This window comes from Heptranchias perlo, unplaced genomic scaffold (genome assembly GCF_035084215.1).
Source record: "Heptranchias perlo isolate sHepPer1 unplaced genomic scaffold, sHepPer1.hap1 HAP1_SCAFFOLD_304, whole genome shotgun sequence".
Lineage (NCBI taxonomy): Eukaryota > Metazoa > Chordata > Chondrichthyes > Hexanchiformes > Hexanchidae > Heptranchias > Heptranchias perlo.
The window spans coordinates 202347-218577 of NW_027139316.1; the positions used below are offsets into that span (position 1 = coordinate 202347).

At 54.1% G+C, this 16231-nt stretch overlaps 3 protein-coding genes across 10 annotated transcripts in view; 1 reads left to right on the top strand and 2 right to left on the bottom strand.

Moving 5' to 3' along the window:
* The window catches only part of LOC137311135 (zinc finger protein 229-like), a 155312-nt gene that overhangs the window by 92550 nt on the left and 46531 nt on the right, over positions 1-16231 (top strand). For 2 of the 6 annotated variants that reach the window (XM_067978514.1, XM_067978513.1), the window contains exon 2: positions 11114-11271. The gene's annotated coding sequence lies outside the window, so the exon portion shown is untranslated. Of the gene's footprint in view, positions 1-7009; positions 7144-7311; positions 7677-10072; positions 10337-11113; positions 11272-16231 lie in introns of those variants that run through there. The other 4 variants (XM_067978508.1, XM_067978510.1, XM_067978511.1 and 1 more) reach the window with 4 other exon arrangements.
* LOC137311132 (zinc finger protein 850-like) overlaps positions 1-16231 on the bottom strand; it is a 188931-nt gene that overhangs the window by 43045 nt on the left and 129655 nt on the right. The window contains exon 1 of one of the 3 annotated variants that reach the window (XM_067978504.1): positions 15458-15721. The exons of the other annotated variants lie outside the window; for them this stretch is intronic. The gene's annotated coding sequence lies outside the window, so the exon portion shown is untranslated. Of the gene's footprint in view, positions 1-15457; positions 15722-16231 lie in introns of those variants that run through there. 3 annotated transcript variants of the gene reach the window in all.
* Positions 1231-7679, bottom strand: LOC137311137 (uncharacterized; the record flags this gene model as incomplete). Its single annotated transcript, XM_067978517.1, has 3 exons — positions 1231-1485; positions 6047-6167; positions 7065-7679. Coding segments are annotated over 3 exons (858 nt in total), but the record flags the coding sequence as incomplete, so codon positions are not given.

Sequence of the window (16231 nt, forward strand, 5' to 3'; positions counted from 1 at the left end):
CCAAATTACCCACCCGGATTCATTGTCAAAACAGTCCCGAACCCTCACATCACATTCTCACAGAGTGTTTGATGCAGCCATTTAACTTGGTGCTGGTGGATCAACACAGAGGGGAAAAGTGAACCCCATTTTGCTCACTGAAACTATTCTGGACTGACTGTCACAAGGACACGGCCCTGCCTTAAATAACCAGTCGAGCTGCTGTGGCCTCACCCAGGGGGAGCAGGACCACCGGGGGCCCTCGGATGATGCGAGGTTTGATAGCGGGGATAATCGCGGCCCGCAGAATGTTAGCCTAAGGTGGGGGTGCGAGGGGCCAGGCCTGGGGGGGGATTGAGGGGTAGGCCCGGGGATCGAGGGGCAGGCCCGGGGGGCGAGGGGCAGGCCCGGGGGGCGAGGGGCAGGCCTGGGGGGAATCGAGGGGCAGGCCCGGGGGGAGTCGAGGGGGGGGCGAGGGTTAGAGGGGAGCAAGGTTCGATCAGAGGACACAGATTTACTGTAATTTTCGAAAGATCCAGATGGGAGAGGAGGAGAATTCTCTCTTTACGCAGCGAGTTGTTCTGATCTGGAATGCGCGGCCTGAAAGGGCGGTGGAGGCAGATTGAGTAATAACTTTCAAAAGGGAACTGGACAAATATTTGAAGGGGAGAAATCTGCAGGACCGCGGGGAAAGAGCAGGGGGGAGTGGGACTAATTGGACAGCTGTTTCAAAGAGCCGGCACAGGCACGATGGGCCGAACGGCCTCCTCCTGTGCTGTAAGATCCTATGAGGTTCAAGGTGCAGCGGGGTCAGGGTGGAGCGGCTGTCACCAGCTCTGCCTGATGACCATCAGGTGAAGTCCAACACAGTGAAGGAAATGCAGCCCCCAGTGCACTCTCCCTCCCTGCAGCATTCCTCCAGGAATCCACTCGACACTGTGCAGCATCACACTGGCAAATGAGTTGGAGAGGAACTTCTACAAACGTCAGATTTTTCCCAAAGAAGTTCGGACGTTTGTCTCTCTCTCTCCTGGGGAGCAACGGGGCCGGGTGGAATTAATCCCAGTACCTTCCGAAAACAATCAATCAATCATCGAAAGCTCAGGGCAGCGAACACTATTGGTCCCACCTCCTGATCCAGGGAATGTCTGAGGATACTGATTGTTTCCAGGACTCCCTCAGACTGGTCTGAAACACCGACCGGGGGCCAATTACTGACTGCAATGCTACGAATTAAAACACAACCTACAGTTTAAACATTCAAAGCACCCCATTTAATATAAAGAGACATTATTGTAAATTAACCCCACCCACTGAACACTCTCCAGGCACAGACACACACACACACGGGCCAACGTTTTACACACACACACACACATCGTCGTTACTCAATGAGCTTCTTGGCTTTGAAGAAGCGTCGCAGGTAGAAGACCTGCCAGGTGGCCAGGCCGACGAGGCAGCACATGGAGAAGATGCTGAAATACAGGACACGAGCACTGGTGGACTCTGCACGGAGGGAGGGAGGGAGAGGGGCTCATCAAACATGTTGGAGGAGTGGATTCAATCTGCACTAAGATCACTTCACTGAAGGCAGCCCTCCCTCTTCCTTTCACCTTGCTGCCCCGAGCACCGTTTCCCTGCTCCTGGGTCACTGCTGCTCCGAGTCTGGCCTTTGGTCGATGCCTGGGGTCACTCCCTCCCCCGAATCCCCATCCTGGATCCTCTCTCGCTAAACAACTCAGGTGAGAGCAGGGACATGGCAGGCCTTTCATGGGAGCGTCACTCTGTCCACAACTGACACCCTGTCCCTTTCTAACAGGTCAATCCCACCACCTGGAATCTTACAGCACAGGAGGCCTCTCGGCCCATCGTGCCTGTGCTGGCTCTTTGAAAAAGCTGTCCCATTAGTCCCACTCCCCTGCCCTTTCCCCATAGCCCTGCAAATGTTTCCTTTCAGTGTTTATCCAATTCCCTTTTGAAAGTTATTATTAAATCTGCTTCAGGCAGCGCATTCCAGGTCATAACTCGCTGCGTAAAATAAAACCCTCATCGCCATCTGGTTCTTTTGCCAATTACCTTAAATCTGTGTCCTCTGGTTACCGACCCTTCTGCCACTGGAAATAGTTTCTCCTTATTTAATCTATTAAAACTCTTCATAATTTTGAACACCTCTATTAAATCTCCCCGTAACCTTCTCTGCTCTAAAGAGAACAATCCCAGTTTCTCGACATCACTGAAATCCCTCATCCCTGGTACCATTCTAGTAAATCTCCTCTGCACCCTCTCCAAGGCCTTGACATCCTTCCTAAAGTGTGGTGCCCAGAATTGGACACAATACTCCAGCTGAGGCCTAACCAGTGTTTTATAAAGGTTCAGTATAACTTCCTTGCTTTCGTACTCGATGCCTCTATTAATAAAGCCCAGGATCCTGTATGCTTTTTTTAACAGCCTTCTCAATTTGTCACCTTCAAGGATTTGTGTCTGTGCACTCCCCAGGTCTCTCTGTTCCTGCATTCCCTTTAAAATTGTACCATTTAGTTTATATTGCCTCTCCTCATTCTTCCTGCCAAAATGCATCACTTCCCACTTCTGTGTTAAATTTCATCTGCCATGTGTCTGCCCATTCCACCAGTCTATGTCCTCCTGAAGTCTGTTACTATCCTCCACATTGTTTATTACATTTCCGAGTTTCGTATCATCTGCAAAGTTTGAAATACCCTGAATACCCAAGTGCAAGTCATTAATATATATCAAAAAGAGCAGTGGTCCTAATACTGACCCCTGGGGAACACCACTGTATATTTCCCTCCAGTCTGAAAAACAACCGTTCACCACTACTCTCTGTCCTTTAGCCAATTTTGTAACCATGCAGCCACTGTCCCTTTAATCCCAGGGGCTTCAAATGATCCCTTCTGTCTCTGGACCCCGTTTATACCGTCCTTCCCCAAAAACTTATTCCACAACTCTGCCCTCTGGTGTAGAAAGGTCCCAGCCCTCTGACTCCAACTCCCTGGTTTAGATGAATGGAGGCCTCCAGCCCATGGAGCACCCCATCTAACGGCCCATGAAAGGACTCTGTGTTTTCCCTCCGCTACCCGACTGAGAGCCTCCCCTCCGGGTGTTCCATCCTGCCCACACTCGCCCCAGTTTGTACACACGTTCCCTTATCCTGCAGTCAAACTTGGAATGAAAATATGCAGAATCTTATCTGCCTCTACAAGGCCCCCTTGTCAGAAGATGGTGGGTTCGAGCCCCACTCCAGAGACTCGAGCACCTAATCCAGGCCGACACTCCCAGTGCAGTACTGAGGGAGTGCCGCACTGTCGGAGGTGCCGTCTTTCCGATGAGACGTTAAACTGAGTCCCTGCCTGCCCCTCTCAGGTGGACGTAAAAGATCCCACGGCCACTAATGGGAGAAGAGCAGAATTCTCTCCTGGGCGTTCTGGCCAATATTTATCCCTCAACCAACGCCACTAAAACACAGATTATCTGGTCATTATCACAACGCTGTTTGTGGGATCTTGCTGTGCGCAAGTTGGCTGCCTGTTCCCTAAATTGCAACAGTGACTACACTTCAAAATAGTACATTACTGGCTATAAAGTGATCTGGGACGTCCCGAGGTCGTGGAAGGAGCGAAATAAATGTACGTTTTTAAAAACTAAGTCCCTTTGACACTGGGGATCAGTCCTGCAGTCCTTTTAACCCCTGGCCCCTGGTACCCAAGCCCTAGACCACCCCTCTTTACTCCGAGGGCTAGTGGAGGGCAGTTGGGGCAAGGGATGCTTTGCCACAAAGTGCCTGAAGCAGAGCCCACTGCATCTTTCACAGGACGACTGGATAACCGTATGAAGCTGAGGCTCGTGCTATGGGGGGGGAGAAGGGGAGAGGGGCTTATGTCCCGGGAGGTGGAGGGAGCTAAAACCCACAAACTTCTGACTCGGAGGGGTGAGTGACGCTGACCGAGGAACGAGATAGGGTCCCCGAGACCGAGAGCAGTAAGTGGAGAAGGGGCGGGTGTTGCAGACTGAAGCCTGTGCTGGGTGCTCCGACCATTGGTGTCCCTCATCTCTTCCTCTCGCTGCTTCATGTAGGCAAAGTCATTGACGATCGACTCTGACAGATCCTCCAATCGTCGCAGCTCCACCTCAAGTGGCTTCAGCTTCTCCGCCTTGGCGATCTGGGCAGGGAGAGAGAGAGAGACGGTCTGTAAGATCGGACAAAGATGTAGTAAATCCATTGTTGACTTGAGAGACCCACACGACAGAAAGGATATTGAAGCACTGGAGGCGAGGGGAGGAGTTGTAGAGAGGGGCGAGGTTCTTAACACTCCCAATCTTGTTTCTTGATATCACATGGAGTGAATCAAATTGGCTGAAGACTGGCTTCTGTGATGGTGGGGATATCGGGAGGAGGCCGAGATGGATCATCCACTCGGCACTTCTGGCTGAAGATGGTTGCAAACGCTTCAGCCTTGTTTTTGCACTCACGTGCTGGACTCTGCCATCATTGAGGATGGGGATGTTTACAGAGCCTCCTCCTCCCGTTAGTTGTTTAATTGTCCACCACCATTCACGACTGGATGTGGCAGGACTGCAGAGCTTTGATCTGATCCGTTGGTTGTGGAATCGCTTAGCTCTGTCTAAAGCATGTTGCTTCCACTGTTTACCATGCATGTAGTCCTGTGTTGTAGCTTCACCAGGTTGGCACCTCATTTTTAGATACATCTGGTGGTGCTCCTGGCATGCTCTTCTACACTCCTCATTGAACCAGGGTTGATCCCCTGGCTTGTTGGTAATGGTGGAGTGAGGAAAATGTCGGGCCATGAGGTTACAGATTGAGCTGGAATACAATTCTGCTGCTGCTGATGGCCCACAGCGCCTCATGGATGCCCAGTTTTGAGCTGCTAGATCTGTTCTGAATCTATCCCATTTAGCACGGTGATAGTGCCACACAACACGTTGGATGGTGTCCTCAGTGCGAAGACGGGTTTTCGTCTCCACGAGGACTGTGCGGTGGTCACTCCTACCAATACTGTCATGGACAGATGCATCTGCGACAGGTCGATTGGTGAGGGCAAAGTCAAGTAGGTTTTTCCCTCGTGTTGGTTTGCTCATCACCTGCCGCAGGCCCAGTCTGGCAGCTGTGTTGCTAACAGTCCTTTTATACTTGTTTTAACTGTCTGATTCACTTGTTTTATTCCTTATGCTATCTGCACTTGTGTGTAGAACTCTTATTTGGGCAACAGACCTACTGGACCACATCTAGAATATACTGTGTGCAGTTTTGGTCTCCTTATTTAAGGAAGGACATAATTGCTTTGGAGGCGGTTCAGAGAAGGTTCACTCGACTGATTCCTGGGATGAGGGGGTTATCTTATGAGGAATGGTTGGACAAGTTGGGCCTGGACAGGCTGGAGTTTAGAAGAATGAGAGGTGATCTTATTGAAACATATAAGATCCTGAGGAGAAAAGAAGGGGCAGATGCTGAGAGGATGTTTCCCCTTGTGGGAGAGACGAGAACTCGGGGACCACAGTTTAAAAATAAATGGTCTCCCATTTAAGACGGAGATGAGGAGAAACTTTTTCTCTCAGGGGATGGTGAGTCTGTGGAACTCCCTTCCCCAGAGAGCGGTGGAGGCCGGGTCAGTGAATATTTTTAAGGCTGAGTTAGATAGATTCCTGATTAACAGGGGAGTCAAAGGTTATAGTAGATAGACGGGAAAGTAGGGTTGAGGTCACAATCGGATCAGCCTTGATCTTATCAAATGGCAGAGGGGCCGAATGGCCGACTCCTGCTCTTAATTCGTAGGTTCTGATGCTGTTTTTCTCACTTCTTAAAAATATCACACTTGTTTTTCATCACTGCTGTATTATTTTTTAATCAGTTATTTTATTATTTCCTGTATTTTTTTTATGAACCTGAAGTATTTATATTAACTGTGACACTATTTGTGACCTGGACTTTGTTCTCATCCCTTTTTCTTATCAGTGAGCTATTTTCCCTTTTATTATTATTTCTGCCCGAGCCCTCCCCGTACCCCAGGACCCCCCCCTCGGACTCACTCACCCGGGGGCAGGCGGCTCTCGAAGCAGATCTCGAACATGTCGTAGTCGTCAGTGGTGAAGGCGAATTTGCCCTTAGTCGCCTCCTCCTTCGAGTACAGGATGTGGCCGGAGGAGTCCGTCACCTGGGGGAGGGGAAACAGAGAGGTTACACCCTGGCTCCAGCCCGGAACTGTCCCCCACAGCTCCCTCCCCACACCACCCTCCCAATGGTGGAAAGGTACAAAAAGATCATTAAAAAGGATAATGGAACGTTGGCCTTTATCTCGAGGGCTGGAATACAAAGAGGTGGAAGTTATATTACAGCTGGACAGAGCTCTGGTCAGACCCCATCTGGAGACATTGCGTCCAGTTCTGGGCACCGTCCCCTCAGGAAGGATATATCGGCCTTGGAGGGGGTGCAGTGCAGATTCACCAGAATAATACCGGGGCTAAAAGGGTTAAATTACGAGGACAGGTTGCAGAGACGAGGCTTGTATTCCCTCGAGTGTCGAAGATTAAGGGGTGATCGAATCGAGGGGTTTAAGATGATTAAAGGATTTGATGGGGTCGATAGAGAGAAACTATTTCCTCTGGTGGGGGGAGTCCAGAACAAGGGGGAATAATCTTAAAATGAGAGCCCGGCCGTTCAGGGGTGATGTCAGGAAGCATTTCCTCACACAAAGGGGAGTGGGAATCTGGAACTCTCTCCCCCGGAAAAGGGGGAGGCCGGGGGTCAATTGAAAATTTCAAAACTGAGATTGATGGATTTTTGTTGGGTGAGGGGATTAAAGGGAATGGAACCAAGGGGGGAAATGGAGTGAAATACAAATCAGACATGGTCGGACTGAATGGGGAACAAGGTCGGACTGAATGGGGAACAAGGTCGGACTGAATGGGGGGACATGGTCGGACTGAATGGGGGACAAGCTACCGCCGCCCGCCGCCCCCCCTCCCCGCCCCCCCCTCCCCCCCCCCCCTCCTCCCCCCTTGAGGTGGGGGCGGGCGGCCGGCTGTTCGCTCAGCTCGGACTCTCCGCTCACCAGCCTGTCCTTGTGGATCTCCTCCCGCAGACACTTCCTGGCGTTGGACGGCAGCTGGTTCAGGGCGGCGAGGAAGGAGGTAAGGGCCTGAGGCCGGGGACTGGGAGTCGGGCCTGAGGCCGGGGACTGGGAGTCGGGCCGGGGACTGGGAGTCGGGGAGGGCCTGAGGCCGGGGACTGGGAGGGGCCTGAGGCCGGGGACTGGGAGTCGGGGAGGGGCCTGAGGCCGGGGACTGGGAGTCGGGGAGGGGCCTGAGGCCGGGGACTGGGAGTCGGGGAGGGGCCTGAGGCCGGGGACTGGGAGTCGGGGAGGGCCTGAGGCCGGGGACTGGGAGTCGGGGAGGGCCTGAGGCCGGGGACTGGGAGTCGGGCCTGAGGCCGGGGACTGGGAGTCGGGGAGGGCCTGAGGCCGGGGACTGGGAGTCGGGCCTGAGGCCGGGGACTGGGAGTCGGGGAGGGGCCTGAGGCCGGGGACTGGGAGTCGGGGAGGGGCCTGAGGCCGGGGACTGGGAGTCGGGCCTGAGGCCGCTCTCGGGTCGCTCGGTTCCTGCGCGGTTTCCAGGGGCAACGGATTCCGGGTCAAGGCCCAGCGACCGTTACTATGGGCGGCCTGGTATTATGGGATGGAGGGAGAGGCCTGTCCCCAACTTTAGTTCTTTCAATGTGGACGCCGGGCAGGGTGGGATGTGTCGGAGGTCCCCGGGGTGTTTGGGTCACGGGGGGAGGGGGGAGACAGGCTGAGGGTGGGGGGGACTCGGTTTGGGGTGAGGGAAGAGGGGGAGACAGGCTGAGGGTGGGGGGGGAGACAGGCTGAGGGTGGGGGGGGAGACAGGCTGAGGGTGGGGGGGGAGACAGGCTGAGGGTGGGGGGGAGACAGGCTGAGGGTGGGGGGGGAGACAGGCTGAGGGTGGGGGGGGAGACAGGCTGAGGGTGGGGGGGGAGACAGGCTGAGGGTGGGGGGGGAGACAGGCTGAGGGTGGGGGGGGAGACAGGCTGAGGGTGGGGGGGGGAGACAGGCTGAGGGTGAGGGGGGAGACAGGCTGAGGGTGAGGGGGGAGACAGGCTGAGGGTGGGGGGGGACTCGGTTTGGGGTGAGGGAAGAGGGGGAGACAGGCTGAGGGTGGGGGGGACTCGGTTTGGGGTGAGGGAAGAGGGGGAGACAGGCTGAGGGTGGAGGGGGGACTCGGTTTGGGGTGAGGGAAGAGGGGGAGACAGGCTGAGGGTGGGGGGGGAGACAGGCTGAGGGTGGGGGGGGAGACAGGCTGAGGGTGGGGGGGGAGACAGGCTGAGGGTGGGGGGGGAGACAGGCTGAGGGTGGGGGGGGAGACAGGCTGAGGGTGGGGGGGGAGACAGGCTGAGGGTGGGGGGGGAGACAGGCTGAGGGTGGGGGGGGAGACAGGCTGAGGGTGGGGGGGGAGACAGGCTGAGGGTGGGGGGGGAGACAGGCTGAGGGTGGGGGGGGAGACAGGCTGAGGGTGGGGGGGGAGACAGGCTGAGGGTGGGGGGGGAGACAGGCTGAGGGTGGGGGGGGAGACAGGCTGAGGGTGGGGGGGGAGACAGGCTGAGGGTGGGGGGGGACTCGGTTTGGGGTGAGGGAAGAGGGGGAGACAGGCTGAGGGTGGGGGGGACTCGGTTTGGGGTGAGGGAAGAGGGGGAGACAGGCTGAGGGTGGGGGGGACTCGGTTTGGGGTGAGGGAAGAGGGGGAGACAGGCTGAGGGTGGGGGGGACTCGGTTTGGGGTGAGGGGAGAGGGGGAGACAGGCTGAGGGTGGGGGGGACTCGGTTTGAGGTGAGGGAAGAGGGGGAGACAGGCTGAGGGTGGGGGGGACAGGCTGAGGGTGGGGGGGACTCGGTTTGGGGTGAGGGAAGAGGGGGAGACAGGCTGAGGGTGGGGGGGACAGGCTGAGGGTGGGGGGGACTCGGTTTGGGATGAGGGAAGAGGGGGAGACAGGCTGAGGGTGGGGGGACTCGGTTTGGGGTGAGGGAAGAGGGGGAGACGGGGTGAGGGTGGGGGGGACTCGGTTTGGGGTGAGGGAAGAGGGGGAGACAGGCTGAGGGTGGGGGGGACTCGGTTTGAGGTGAGGGAAGAGGGGGAGACGGGCTGAGGGTGGGGGGACTCGGTTTGGGGTGAGGGAAGAGGGGGAGACAGGCTGAGGGTGGGGGGGACTCGGTTTGGGGTGAGGGGAGAGGGGGAGACAGGCTGAGGGTGGGGGGGACTCGGTTTGGGGTGAGGGAAGAGGGGGAGACAGGCTGAGGGTGGAGGGGACTCGGTTTGGGGTGAGGGGAGGGGGGAGACAGGCTGAGGGTGGGGGGGACTCGGTTTGGGGTGAGGGAAGAGGGGGAGACAGGCTGAGGGTGGGGGGGACTCGGTTTGGGGTGAGGGAAGAGGGGGAGACAGGCTGAGGGTGGGGGGGACTCGGTTTGGGGTGAGGGAAGAGGGGGAGACAGGCTGAGGGTGGGGGGGACTCGGTTTGGGGGGAGGGAAGAGGGGGAGACAGGCTGAGGGTGGGGGGACTCGGTTTGGGGTGAGGGAAGAGGGGGAGACGGGGTGAGGGAAGAGGGGGACTCGGTTTGGGGTGAGGGAAGAGGGGGAGACAGGCTGAGGGTGGGGGGGACTCGGTTTGGGGTGAGGGAAGAGGGGGAGACAGGCTGAGGGTGGGGGGGACTCGGTTTGGGGTGAGGGAAGAGGGGGAGACAGGCTGAGGGTGGGGGGGACTCGGTTTGGGGTGAGGGAAGAGGGGGAGACAGGCTGAGGGTGGGGGGGACTCGGTTTGGGGTGAGGGAAGAGGGGGAGACAGGCTGAGGGTGGAGGGGGACTCGGTTTGGGGTGAGGGAAGAGGGGGAGACAGGCTGAGGGTGGGGGGACTCGGTTTGGGGTGAGGGAAGAGGGGGAGACAGGCTGAGGGTGGGGGGGACTCGGTTTGGGGTGAGGGAAGAGGGGGAGACAGGCTGAGGGTGGGGGGGACTCGGTTTGGGGTGAGGGAAGAGGGGGAGACAGGCTGAGGGTGGGGGGGACTCGGTTTGGGGTGAGGGAAGAGGGGGAGACAGGCTGTGAGGGTTTCAAATCAGTAAAATAGATCCTTGAAATGTGGCTCCTTCCAGCAGACAGGTCTCCTGGTCAAACCAGTCCTGCCCTGGGCTGTCCCTGGATTAACATGAGAACGGACAGGTCCCTGAGGGAGACACATTGAGATTCAGTCTAATATCTCAAATGATGTGGAGATGCCGGTGATGGACTGGGGTGGACAAATGTCAGGAATCTTACAACACCAGGTTATAGTCCAACAGTTTTATTTGAAAATCACAAGCTCTCGGAGGCTTTCTCCTTTGTCAGGTGAGTGTGGGATTCCATAGTCAGAGCACAATGCCTGGTGATTACAGATAATCTTTCCAACTGCCCGTTGTCAAGGCAATCAAAGGATTCGAATAGTGTTCAGACAGAGAGACACGACATACGGGACAATCAGTATATTAAGTAGTCCCGTATGTAACGTCTCTCTGTCTGAACACTATTCGAATCCTTTGATTGCCTTGACAACGGGCAGTTGGAAAGATTATCTGTAATCACCAGGCATTGTGCTCTGACTATGGAATCCCACACTCACCTGACAAAGGAGAAAGCCTCCGAGAGCTTCTGATTTTCAGATAAAACTGTTGGACTATAACCTGGTGTTGTAAGATTCCTTACATAATATCTCAAAGGCTGAAGCAGGGAGCTCCCCGGGGGGAGGGGATGGCTGTGTGTCTCGTCCCAAACCCTCCCCAGGGGCGGGGACAATCTCTCAGTCTGCCGGGGTCCTCCAGCCTGTCCTGAGTGTATTTCTCTCTCTGTCTCTCTCCCAACTTTTCTCTCTCTTCAGATTCTCTTGTTTGTAACCGGGATTTGTGTTTCAGTGTTGGTGCTGAGGGATTGTTGGTGTAACTGGGAGAGGGAGTGGGAGGGAGGGGGGGAGAGAGAGGGGGAGTGGGAGGAGAGGAAGCTCTGGGCTCTTGCTGTGCCTTTTTAATCCCTTGCTTTTGTGTTGTAATCAATTCCCTCTCTCCCCTCAGGAAACTTTTCGATGAAATGCTGCAAGGAGATGATCCAGGAAAGAGACATTTTGTGAGAAGGAGGAGGATGAGGGGGAATCCTGGGCCAAGAATCGTTCTCTCCGCTGGGGACTGACTGACTGAGACCTTCACCGCAGCCTGGACCCGATGGGGGCCACGTGAGTCATGTCTGGGTTACTCTGGGGTCACTGGGACATTCTGGGGATCACTGGGACATTCTGGGGACACTGGGGGTTCACTGGGACATTGTGCAGGAGCTGACACTGAGACACACACTGACCGTCTGACAGTGCAGCGCTCCCTCAGTACCGACCGTCCAACTGAATATCACCATCTGTTCACTGCAAGTGCAACTTTTCAGAAATAACACAAAGTGGATCAAACTATTATTCAGAGGCTGACAATGTGACATATCTCGGGTCTTAATTGAAATTAAAAGCTCTTTCAGGGAGCGTCCTGCAGCACGCAGAGGGCCCAAATGTGAAAACAGCCTCCAAATGTTTTCTTAGTTTGAAGTTTAATTTTTGAAAAGGTCACTGACAACTCAGAAAGAAATCGTGTTAATTCTCAAGCCATTTTGGGCCCCCATGTGAAATTGTATTGTAATGGAACCACACAGACACATGGGGAAGCTCGGGTGCAAACTGATTGGAATTTGAGATTTTAATCCCATATTCATTTGTGGCACAGCTCAGCTCAATTCAAACCCAATGTCTGTGCAAGGGACACGTGTCTCCTGACTGTACAGTCTGTGTGTGTGTGTGTGTGTGTGTGTGTGTGTGTCTGTGTCTCAGTCTCACTGGTCTCATAACATAACTTTAAAGCAGTAAAATTAACCAGAACTTGCTCCAAAGACAAAACCGATCCGCACCCATGAGGACGGCCTCAACCGGGATCTTGGGTTCATGTCACGCTGCACGTAACCCCACCAGCGAACAAAAGCTATCTGTTTTTAATATAACGGGTCATATGCTGGCTTTCTCTGCCTTCTGGATGTTTCTGCCTCTCTCTTTTCTGTTTTTATTTGTGTTGACTGTATATTCGGGGGCTCTGTAGGTAACACCTCTCTGTCTGAACACTGTGATTGCCTTGGCAACGGGCAGTTGCAAAGACTATCTGTAATCACCATGTATTGTTCTGTGATTTATAAATGCATAGGCTTCGAGGAGTTCCTGACATTTACCTGAGGAAGGAGGAAGCCTCCAAAAGCTTGTAAATTTCAAATAAAATCGTTGGACTATAACTTGGTGTTGTAAAATTGTTTACAATTGTCAACCCCAGTCCATCACCGGCATCTCCACATCATGGCTAAAACCGATCCAGATCTTGAAGGTGTGATGATTTCCTCCTTCTCTCTGCTCTGTTGGTGGGAGGCTCATTTCCAGTCCCAGGTTTTTGTATATTCCCCATGTCTGATGGGTTGGTTCCTGTGAACAGTTTGTCAGAGAGTGTTTCACTGCCTCAGGGTGTTTACAGAGAGTGCCTCAGGGTGTTTACAGTTTTTTTCCACACCGTTCACCTGAGGAAGGAGGAAGCCTCCGAAAGCTTGTGGAATTTAAAATAAATTTGTTGGACTATAACTTGGTGTTGTAAAATTGTTTAGAATTTACAGAGAGAGAGATAAGCAGCTCCCATCCTGGTCTGAAAGACCCAGTCAATGCGAGATTTATGAACAATCCAGCCCAGTGCAGTTAAACCTTGTCCCCCATTAATGCAAACACACCATATTGTGAGCAAAATTCAATATTTCACAGGGCCAGTGAGTCCAAGACACAGATTGTACCCACCTCCCTAAACTCAACTCCTTACTGTAAAGTGTCTGTCAAAACACAGCCCGTTTAGGGACTGAACCCCTCAAATAACCGTTACACTCAACATTGCAATCTCTCAGTGAATCATTCCCTTTTACCCACTGTGTGCTGTACATGTACAGGAGCTCACACTGAGACACACACGGACCGTACAGTACCAGACAGGAGTGAATCGTTCCCTTTTACCCACTGTGTGCTGTGCATGTACAGGAAGTGACACTGAGACACACACGGGCCGTACAGTACCTGAGTACTTTTCAATCAAGAGAAATTCAGAAAGACAACAGAGAGAGGGGCAGAGAGAGAGAAAAGGACAGAGAGAGAGGGGGAGAGAGGCAGAGAGAGAGAGAGAAAAAGGCAGAGCGGGGAGAGAGTCAGAGAGAGAAAGACAGAGAGGGTGAGAGAGAGAGGAGCGAGAGGCAGAAGGAGAGAGGGGGACAGAGAGAAAGAAAAAGAGAGAGAGAGGGGCAGAGAGTGTGGTAGAGAGGCAGAGAGTGGATTGGTCCTGCCTGGTGATTTACCCATTTCCCGCGAGCAGCCAGGCCTCTCTGGGCTGTTTAATGGCTTCTCACCAGCAAGGGAGGGCCCCATCTCCCACCTCGCAATAAACTCTTTCAATCAGATGCTTCCTCTCACCCTCACACATTACCACTGTTGCAAGCCGCACACCCACAACTCACAGGTCACACACACTGGCACCTATTCAACCATGACAGGCACATCACCCAAACAACCACCAGGTCCCTCACCGACACACGTCCCGTTTTCTTGCAGGGAGTCCCCCTCTCTCTGTCCCCCCTCTCTCTGTCCCCCCTCTCTCTGTCCCCCCTCTCTGTCTTTTTCTCTCTCTGTCTTTTTCTCTCTCTGTCTTTTTCTCTCTCTGTCTTTTTCTCTCTCTGTCTTTTTCTCTCTCTGTCTTTTTCTCTCTCTGTCTTTTTCTCTCTCTGTCTTTTTCTCTCTCTGTCTTTTTCTCTCTCTGTCTTTTTCTCTCTCTGTCTTTTTCTCTCTCTCTCCCACTCTCTCTCTCTACCGCTATCTCTGTCACTCTCTCTCTCTCCCTCAGCCCTCTCACTGTCTTTTTCTCTCTCTCTCTCTTCCCCTCTCTCTTTGTGACTCCCTCTCTCCATCCCTCTCTCTGTCCCCATCTCTCTCTTTCTTTTTCTCTCCACCTGTCCCTCTCTCTCTCTCTCTCTCTCTCTCCCCCCCCCCCCTCTCGCTGCCGCTCTTCCTCTCTCTGTCCCTATCTCTCTCCCCCTGTCTCTCTCTCTCTCTCTCTCTCTCGCTGCCTCTCTCCCCTCTCTGTCTTTTTCTCTCTCTCTCTCTCTCTCTCTCTCTCTATCTTTTTCTCTGTCTCTCTGTCCCTCTCTCTCCCTCTGCCTCTTTGCCCCTCTCTCTCTCTGTCTCTCTGTCTTTTTCTCTCTCTCTGTCCCTCTCACCCCTCTCTCTTTCTCTCTCACCCCTCCCACTCTGTCTTTTTCTCTCTCTCTCTGTCTCTCCCCCTCTCTCTCACCCCCCCTCTCTCTGCCTCTCTCCTGCTCTCACTCTGTCTCTCTCTCTTCCCCTCTCTTTCGCTGCCTCTCTTCCTCTCTCTGTCTTTTTCTCTCTCTCTCTCTCTCTCTCTATCTCTCTCTGCCTCTCTCTCTGTCTTATTCTCTGTCTCTCCCCCATCCTCTGTCGTTTTCGCTCTCTCTCTCTGCCTCTTTCCCCCTCTTCCTCTGTCTCTCTCTCTCTCTGTCTTTTTCTCTGTCTCTCTGTCCCTCTCTCTCCCTCTGCCTCTTTCCCCCTCTCTCTCTGTTTCTCTCTTTCTCTGTGTGTGTCTCTCTCTCTCTGCCTCTCTCCCTCGTCTCTCCGTCCTTTTCTCTCTCTCTATCCCTCTCTCCCGCTCTCTCTGTCTTTTTCTCTCTCTATCCCTCTCTCCATCATTCTCTCTCTCTCTCTGCCTCTCTCCTCCACTCTCTCTGTCCCTCCCTCTCTCAGCCTCTCTTCTCCTCTCTCTGACCTTTTCTCTCTCTCTCTCTCCCCCTCTCTCTCTCTGTTTTACTCTCTATCTATCTGTCCCCCTCGCTTTCTCGCTGCCTATCTCCCCCTCTCCCTCTGTCTTTTTCTCTCTCTCTCTCTCTCTCTCTCTCTCCCCCTCTCTCTCTCTGTCCATTTCTCTCTCTCCCCCTCTCTCTCTCTCTCGGCCTCTCACACCCTCTGACACTGAGACACACACGGGCCGTACAGTACCAGACAGGAGTGAATCGTTCCCTTTTACCCACTGTGTACTATACATGTACAGGAGCTGACACTGAGACACACACTGAGGCCGTACAGTACCCGAGTACTTTCCTAACAAGAGAAATTCGGAAAGACAACAGAGAGAGAGGGACAGAGAGAGAGGGGGTGAGAGGCAGAGAGAGAGAGAGAGAGAGAGAAAAAGACAGAGCGGGGAGACAGAGAGAGAGGAGGCGAGAGGCAGAGAGAGAGAGAAAAAGATGGAGACAGGGCGAGAGAGAGGCAGAGAGTGAATTGGTACTGCCTGGTGATTTACCCGATTCCTGCGAGCAGCCAGGCCTCTCTGGGCTGTTTAATGGCTTCTCAACAGCAAGGGGGGCCCCCATCTCCCACCCACCAAAAAACTCTTTCAATCAGATGCTTCCTCTCACCCTCACACATTACCACTGTTGCAAGCCGCACACCCACAACTCACAGGTCACACACACTGGCAGCTATTCAACCATGACAGGCACATCACCCAAACACCCTGCAGGACCCTCACCGACACAAGTCCCGCTTTCTGGCAGGAGACCCCCTCACACTCTCTCTCCCCCTCGCTCTGTCTTTTTCTCTCACCCTCTGTTCGCTGTCTTTCTCTGCCTCTCTCCCCTCTCTGTCATTTTCTCTCTCTCTCTTTCTCTCTCTCTATCTCTCTGCCTCTCTCTGTTATTCTCTCTCTCTCCCCCCACTCTCTCTGTCTTTTTCTGTCTCTGCCTCTGTCTCTCTCTGCCTCTCTCCCCTTCTCTCTGTCCCTCTCTCTCCCTCTGCCTCTTTACCCCTCTCTCTGTCTCTCTCTCTCTGCCTCTCTCGCCCTGTCTTTGCCTTTTTCTCTGTCTCTCTCTCGCTCTCTTTCTATCTCTCTCTCCATCATTCTCTCTCTCTCTCTCCTCCTCTCCCTCTCTATCCCCCTCTCTCTCTCTCGGCCTCTCTTCCCCTCTCTGACTTTTTCTCTCTCTCTCTCCCCCCTCGCTCTCTTTCTCTCTCTCTCTGTTTTTCTCACGACCTATCTGTCCCCCTCGCTGTCTCTCTGCCTATCTCCCACTCTCCC